Source organism: Tupaia chinensis, unplaced genomic scaffold (assembly GCF_000334495.1).
Source record: "Tupaia chinensis unplaced genomic scaffold, TupChi_1.0 Scaffold000054_1, whole genome shotgun sequence".
NCBI classification, from domain to species: domain Eukaryota; kingdom Metazoa; phylum Chordata; class Mammalia; order Scandentia; family Tupaiidae; genus Tupaia; species Tupaia belangeri.
Genome location: NW_006159512.1, coordinates 2,030,520 through 2,039,128, shown reverse-complemented (window position 1 = coordinate 2,039,128; position 8,609 = coordinate 2,030,520). Strand labels below are relative to the sequence as shown.

General features: G+C 43.6%; 1 protein-coding gene across 2 annotated transcripts in view; it reads right to left on the bottom strand.

Moving 5' to 3' along the window:
- Positions 1-6,748: 6,748 nt before the first annotated feature.
- The window catches only part of APAF1 (apoptotic peptidase activating factor 1), a 104,800-nt gene continuing 102,939 nt past the window's right edge, over positions 6,749-8,609 (bottom strand). For both annotated transcript variants that reach the window (XM_014591696.2, XM_006141372.3), the window contains one exon: positions 6,749-7,362. In XM_014591696.2, the coding sequence (XP_014447182.1) occupies positions 7,216-7,362 (147 nt within the window). In that variant the 3' untranslated portion in view covers positions 6,749-7,215. The remainder of the gene's footprint in view (positions 7,363-8,609) is intronic.

Genomic DNA, 8,609 nt, shown 5'->3' with positions numbered 1-8,609 from the left:
TGTGGCACCAGCTGGCACATAATAGACCCTCAGAGAGTACCAGCTCCTCCTTCATTCTCCTGAAAGGAGTCTCTATGTCTCTGAGAGTTAATTTTCAGGGATTAGAGCAATAGACCCAAGGTGAAGTGGTGAGAATCACTGCTAACCGAAAGAGAATCAGAAATAAGAAACCCTGATCTTCAGGACCAGCAGTTAGCATAATGGCTATGTTGCTGGACTCCCATGTAGTCAACCGCGGTTCGAGTCCCAGACCCAGTGGCTTAAACTCATGCCAGGCACATGTGCGTGCGTGACCAGGATCCTGAGAGGAGAATGGAGAAGGGATTGCGGTGTGGCCAATCCCCCTGGGGCGGGGGGTGATTTCTTGCTTTCTGTCTATCTGTCTTGTCTTTCTCTGTGTTTCTAAGCACATGTGCCCTATAGCAAAAACCAAAAAACAAACAAACAAACAAAAAAAAACCAAAAAACAAAAAACACCTGATCTTCAAAATGATTCCACATGGGCCAGAAGGTGGCATGGTGTTTGGGACCCTGGACCCACACATGGCCGATCTTCAAAATGATCACACAGGGGCCAGAAGGTGGCGTGGTGTTTGGGACCCTGGACCCACACATGGCCAATTGCAGTTTGAGTCCTAGACCTGGCAGCTTGCTTTCTCACTTTCTGTAGCTCACTGACAGGTGCACATACCCTATAGCAAGTTTAACATATAATTAATAAAATGAAATCATTCTTTAAAAAAAATCATCACACAAACTAGGGAATGACCTTCCCAGATGTCGGACTCCCCCAGCATGCACCCCTAGCCTGGGGTCCACCTGCCATTGAACCCAGGTATGCTCCACTTCCAACTGTGACACTGGACTTTAGCAGGCCAGTGGGTCTTGGCCTTTCTCTAAGGAAAATCAGATTTAGATTCTGGCTCCAGCTTTGCCACTGATTCATTGCTTGGTCTTAGCTCTTCCTCTGAAAGCTGAGGGTGCACAGTCTGCAAACCCACCTAACTGCTGTGAAGATGAAATGAGGCTTGGGCAGTGCCTAGAGGGGCAGCAATACATACTTGAATGAATGAATGTGGCCGTTGCTCTAGGTCCTCAGAACAGCCACCCTGGCACAGGAAAGCGTCCTCACTCACCTGCTGGGTGTTTTTTATTTTGATCTGCTCAGACCACCAGACCCAAACTCAGGCTTTCCCTATTTACATATTCCAGCCCTGGGTGACGGGTGACAGGAAAGCACAGAGGCAGATTTCTACTCACTTCTGTGCCATAAGCAGAATTCCCAGTTCTCGGGGAGGGCCTGACCTCATAAATGAATGTACAATGAAAGCCAGCGACTCATCTTCCTGAATCATATTTGAAATGAAAATTTCCTGAGTCCTGATCTTCTCACATCATCATCGGACTCCAAACAAGTCCTTGTTGATGCCGAAAGACTTCAAAGGCCTGGTCTCTGATGAGTTCCATGTTTGATCCAATTCTCCTGTCCCCTCCACGTGAACATACACAGTAATTACTCCATGGTTAAACTCGGCCCAAGAGCAACGGATGTTCTCATCTGGGCGTTTTAATAACTGTGTCGGCAGTGTGTCCACAGCCGTAAGAGGAGGGGTTAAGATCAAGAAATCGACTCCAGCGACAGTCTTCAGAGTCGAAGAATTATTAGAAAATCATATTCTCCTTCTCCAAAGGTTGGTAAGTCAATTATAATATAAAATGTCTGTTGAATAATAGACGGCCATATTTGCTGCCTTAAACTCTCCAGGGATATGTTTATTCATGTCATATAATTTGGTAGCAAACCTCTTTTATCCAAACGAAGTTTTCCTTTCCTCTAATGATGTTTCACAGTAAAATGCCAAACCTAAAGCGGGAAGGCAGAGCAAATGCTGGCGATGCGCTAGATCTTAATCTGGTGGCCTCATCATCCTTGTGGAGAAAGGAGAGCACAGGACATGCTCTGCGCATTTGTCATTCAAAAATATTTGTTGAAGTGAAATATCAGGCTGATGTTAGACTCGGGTAGAAAAACCAGGCCTGGTGGGCCTACCCCATGGTCTAATGGTTAAGGGAGCTGGATCTCACATGGCTGAGTGTAGCTCGAATCCTGGCCCAGGAGGCTTGAAAAACACACTGGGCAAATGTGTGTGTGCCCCAAAATCCCAGTGGGGGGGACAAAGAAATGGAGGAGAAGGGATTGCAGTATGACTGTTCCCCATGGAGGGAAAGGAGTGATTTCTCCCTCCCCCACTTAGATGCGCTCTCTGGTGAGTACATATGCCTTCTGGCAATACCAGGAAAAAAAAAAAAAAAAAAAAAAACCAGTAGGGAAAAAAAAGAACATGCCTGACTTTCAAGGGGCTTGAAATCTAATGGGGGACCCAGGAAGTAAATGAGCATCTCCAGTTCAGGATGATAAAAGCCACAATGGAGAAAAAAGAATACAACAGGAGAGGGCATGGCAGGCCTCAGCCTTAGGGTTGTCTCAAAGAACATATGAAAGATAAGGAGGCAGGAAAAACAGAAAATGAGGGGGGTAGAGGAGCGGTGAAGAGAGAACAAAATGTACAAAGTCACAGACACACAAAGCAGGTCTGGGGTTATAAACTCTTTTAAAAATGTAAAATGGGCTGGTATGTGGCATGGTGGTTGAGGTGCTAGACTCCCACGTGGTTGACCGTAGTTCGAGTCCTGGGCCTGGTGGCTTGTGTCCTCACTTTCCCTCTCTCTCTGGTGACCACATGTGCCCTGTGGCAAATTAGAAAATGATGAATGTGATCAATAAAATTAAATAATTATTTTTTTAAAAAAGTTTCAAACAGAGAAATACGATGAAGATTAGCACCTAGGAAAGATCACATAGAGGGGCCCAACCATGGCAGAGATGGCAGTTGGAGAACTGGTGATGGGATCAAACAACACCGAGAAAGTACCCTCTTGGTGGAAGAAATGCTCACTGAGCACTTTCTTGGTGCAAGCAGTAAGATACTCCATGCGTGTCACCTTATTAAATCCTTCCAACGACCCTGAGGGAGAAAACTGACTCATTTTACTGCTAAGACAACTGCTTTTACCTTGTTTTCTTATCATCTGTTGGTCCCATCCTCCAAAACTAAAGTGCATTTATTGTTGCTTTGCTGTTTAAAATAATGCTTGGCACAGTGTAGACGTTCATATGGAGCAGGTGGTTAGACAAATTGATACTGGGAAAGAGATCTGCCCAAGGCCACACTGAGTCAAGGAACCCCCACCACTGTGCTCACTACACTTACACACTGGACTGCACTCTTTAGTCTTTGCTGGTCCTTTCTAGTCTCTTGTGCTGGTCCCTCACCTCACTAACCTCCAGACTGCCCTGGACAGTCTGGAGGTCTCCTGGTTTTCTATCGACCCCACTTCATTGCCGATTTCATCTTGTCATCTTCAACTCACTGACAACTTGAAGATTTCTCTCTCTAGCATGGACTTTTCCCACAAACTCCAGATGCCTTTTCTGCAACCACCTACTCAATATCCCCACGTGGATGTCTAGTGGGCATCTTGAACTTCCCGTGTCTGTAAACCTTTCAGTCTCGTCATCTCGGTGCATGGCAGCTCTCTTCTCCCAGCTGCTTAGGTCAAACCATGGCATCATTTTTGTCTCTCTCACAACTTCATCCAAACTATCAGCACATCCTGTTTTACCTTCAAAATACAGCCAGAAGCCACCTTGTCACAGTCTCTACTGTGCCACCCCAGGCTGGGCCACTTTCATGTTATCCACATTGTTGCCAAAGCTCATTGGTCTCCCTATTTCCCCCCTTGCCTGTTCCTTTTCAGTTGATCTCAATTGATTCCCCTGCTAGTGACTAAGTCAAAGTTTAAGATCACGCACTGCCCAAACTCCAACGACTGGCTCCCTTCTCAAAGCCTGGTCCGTACACGGCCTGGGAGACAGGCCCCAGTGCTGCCGAGTCACCTGCCTGCCTCTCCTAATGTACTCCCCTCACTCACCTCCAACCACCCTGGCCTCCCGGTTGGTCCCAGAACACCACACCAGAGTCTTTGCACTTGCTGTCCCCTCACATCAAAATGGTCTCCAGATCTGTGCCTGCTCACATCCTCACCTCTCTGAGGGCTGTATTCCAGTATCCTTCTCAATGAGCTGCTCCATCTAAAAGTCCGCTCGTACATACCACCTGATTCACCAGATATTTTACTTTACTTTCACTGACTCTTTGTCCACCTCTCCCAGCCCCCAGCCGCAGCAGGGGAAGGGCTATGTTTCGCTCACTCCCTTAAATCCAACACCTACCCCAGGCATGGGGTGACTCAATATATATTCATTGAATGAATGGGAAAAAATGAGCGAATTAATTCATTCTTTTTCACAAGCTCTTCTTCACGCCAGCCACACTGGGCAGCAACCATCACAGAGACACACCGGGAGGCAGAGAACGTTAGCAGAATGGAACTTACAGACGGCTAATAAAGCACAGACAGAAAGGCTGATGGATTTAGCTTGAGTCTTTCACATTAGTCTTCTAATCAACAGATAAATGACAAGCAAAGAGTCAAATAATCCAAAAGTGTCTTTCCAAAATATTTTAAGAATTTTATTTTTATAATTTTTTAATTCATGTTTTAAAATGTATACCAAGGCAAAAAAAAAAATTTACACAAGCTTTATCAAATACAAAACAGTTTTCAAAACGTACAAAACACACATAATGTAAAAAAAAAAATGTATGTGTATAAAGTCCTACATAATTCAAAAAGAAATAAGACACGGCAGAGGAAAATGTCTTCAAATTGCTCATCAGCAAGATACAAAACAAAATCCTCGTCTTGACTGGCTCCATGAGCGGCCATTGTCATCTGCAGCTCTATCAGGTGAGATGTCTCTTCTTTCCTCCTGTCTCCTCATCTTTCTTCCCATTTTTCTTTTTCATTTCTAAGATAAGGGCCAATCATGGCTTTTTAAAAAGCTGATGTTTGTTGTTACTTTAAGAGTCAAGTGGCTTTTCATTACAAAAGTTAATACTTATCCTCTGAGCAATCAATGAGATAAGCCTCTAAACATTGTATTTACATCAAACTGCAATTTGGATATTCAAAGCAGAACATAACATTTACAAAAACTTCTTTTCATAAAATTAAAGTATTTTACTATCACATTTGAAGTTTAAATCACAGTAAGCCTGTAAACTAGTTAGTTCTTCAACCCATCATAAAAAAAGAAAGAAAACCTCCTTAAAAATGTAAAAGATTGTATTCATTCTATTTATGGGTCTCTAAAATGCTAAATAGAACATCTCTTTTAAAATTCATCTGAGTGGTCTATCCTCCCTACCTATACCGTATTTACTAATATGCACCAAAAATAGAACAACGGAAATAAATTCATTGCTCACTTATTAATACTAGCACTTATTTAATGTAATTCCTGCTACAAAAGCAAAAATCTTGGAATTTTGATTATTTTTTATACAGGAACCATATCTATTATTAATGTATCTCCATTGCCCTTAATAATACAGTTCAGGGGAAAATATTGAGATTCAAGCTTCAATTAAAATTCCTAATCAAGAGGTCAAAATAGCTAGTTCGAGATGCTGATGAGCTTGTTCCCTGTCAAAAGTCATCTCTTCTGAGCACCCCAAGAGGGAAGAGAGGAAAGTAAAGGCAGACAGGGAAGAAGGGAGGGGGAAGGAAGACAGGTTGGTTGGAAAGTTAAAGATGGCTCTTCTGAAACTGTGGATTTCTCTGGAAATTCACTAAGAGAATTGCCTTGACAATGCCATCCATCTAAAAGTAAATGGAATTGGAAAAAAATTATGTTTCAGTATTTCACATTTCTTAAAAATACATTATTAAAACTTAAGATAAAAACTGGCCCCTCCCTAATTATTTTGACTTACTAACATTTAGCTATGGAGCGACTTCTTTTTAAAAAGTGAGTTGAGACCAGCAGATGGTGTAATGGCTACATCGCTGGACTCTGATGTAGTCGACCACTGTTCGAGTCCCGGACCTGGTGGCTTAAACTCATTCCGGGAGTGTGTGCATGCGTGCCCAAGGTCCTGTGAGGAGAATGGAGGAGAAGGGATTGCGGTGTGGCCATCTCCCCTGGGGGGTGATTTCTCACTTTCTGTCTCTCTGTCTCTCTCTGTCTGCCTGGTGAGCACACCCGCCCTATAGCCAAAACCTCTCCAAAAAAAAAAAAGTGAGGAGTAAGATCAAGTTCAGTCAAGTAAGAAGTCTGGTTGTAAAAAATGTGGGTATGGGCCAGCAGGCAGTGTTGTGGTTAGGACACTGGACTCTCACATGGTCAATTGTGGTTTGAGTCCCAGACCTGCCGGCTTGAAACTCACACAGGGCACTAGCGCATGAGTAACCAAAATCCCGAGAGGAAAATGGAGGAGAAGGAATTGCAGTGTGGCCATTTCCCCAGGGAGTGATTTCTCATTTTCTCTCTCTCTGTCTCTCTCTCTGTCTCCGGCAAGCGCACACACCCTAAACTGAACATCTCTCCTAAAAAGAAAAAAAAAAGTGAACCTGCAGGACAGCGCCCAACTCAGATGAGAGTGCCATCATGGCACAGGGCTGCCAGCAGCCCTGTGAGAGGAAGGAGACCCATGAAGTCCACCCCCTCCCACACATGATGTTTGCTTCACAGAAAGAACTGTGGAACTCTGAGACTCACTTACTGAGTCAGTTAAAGGAAATGAGGCAGACTGCACACAGACGCAGTACTTTTAAAGCAAATTTGAGGGGTACGGATAAGCTCTAGGATTGTATTTGGGAGAACTATACCCCTATGGGGTAAATGTGGTTCAGAAAGCGGTCCACTGCTACTCTGAGACTCAGCCTGCATAATGATAGCATTAAAATACAGATTTCCTTCCAATTATTCTTGTTAATTATGTCAACGAACTTGAATGCATTAAGAAATAATTTTACCAACAGTATAACAAGGTACATATTTACATTTCATTTGCATCTTAAGGACAAAATGTTAATAATGATGGTGATTATGAAAAACAAGATTAAAGGTGTGTTCATTTGGGAAAAAAGCTACATTAATATTATTCATCCAACCACAAACACTTTGGCAATGAATGCAATACTGCAAAACAATTCACAGCTTCGTAAAAAGTTGATATATAGAGTTTCATTAGAATTTTCTTTATGTTCAAAATCAGAAAGTTCAACTTACACCAATGCTTAATTGTTTTACTCTAAAATCTGTAAAATATATAAAATACCAAGATTATCAACAGTCACATATGTTTTGAAGTCAGGGGACACATGTATTTTCTTAAGATTGGTTCCATTTGTGTAGAAGGTCTGTGAAGATTTCCCAGTGACGACATTCCACCACTGTTCAGAGAAAAATAAAGTTCTCATTAGACGAGTAATTACGCTGCAGGACACTCCGTCATGCCAGCCAGATCTTCTGCCCTATCACCTCACCACCCCGAAACTCAAGCACACAGCTAGAAAGAAGGCTAAGGTTCAGTGCTGAATATCCCGTATTATCAAGCTGGCCAGCTTTCCCGCTCACGGAAAGAAGGCTAAGGTTCAGTGCTGAATGTATTATCAAGCTGGCCAGCTTTCCCGCTCACCCAGTGACAGCCTCATAGTTAAGCCTACCCTAACTCCACTTCCAGCCGTGGGGGCAACACGCAGCCTCTGAGAGCTGAGACACGAGACTACGGAGTCCGCCATGGCCGTGGCTGGACGGAACCGTCCTGTGTGCACGTCTGTCTCAGTGGGACAGACAGATTACCCCCCCTCCGCTTCACTGACGCCCCTTGGCAGACATGGACTGGTCTTCTGACAGACACCAGACTATGAGTAACACGGTTCAGAATGTTCTTTCTACCGCATTTTCATTTCCTTAGGAATGTTTAAGAGCCTGTGACCAATTCCTTTAACAGGTAGTATACTTATTTATTTACTAATTAAATACTGAATATCTCAGACTAGCAGGTGCTCTAGACAAGTCCTTCCTTTCCCCTCTAATCACTGAATTCACTAATATTTCAACAGTATTTATATGTATTTACTAAGTGACGATCCCAAGTTCTCCCATAGGTCTCACAGCTAGCAGGGCAAGAGACAATGCACATGAATACATTTTGAAAAGACCTCAAGTACATGAAGATGCTCAGTATTATGAATACAATGAGAGTGTCATTCATCTGTGTCCATGCAGTGCCTAGCATTCTGCCTTATACACGTGATTGGGTGGACATCCATGTTTACTGTTAATAATAGTAACTGGTACAGGATGCCCTAAGGACTTTAGGAAACCCCACCAAACCAGCATGGCTAACAGGATTTTCTGGAACTAATAAGAATGCTCTGTAAAGTAGCAGTGTAATCAAAAGAAAAAAAGGAAAGGGAACCAGCAGTTAGCGTAATGGCTATGTCGCTGGACTCCCACGTAGTCAACCGCGGTTCACGTCCCGGACCTGGTGGCTTAAAACTCACGCTGGGCGCGTGTGCATGCGTGCCCAAGATCCCGAGAGGAGAATGGAGGAGAAGGGATTGCGGCGTGACCATCCCCCCTGGGGGGTGATTTCTCACTTTCTGTCTCTATGTCTCTCTGTCTGGCGAGCGCA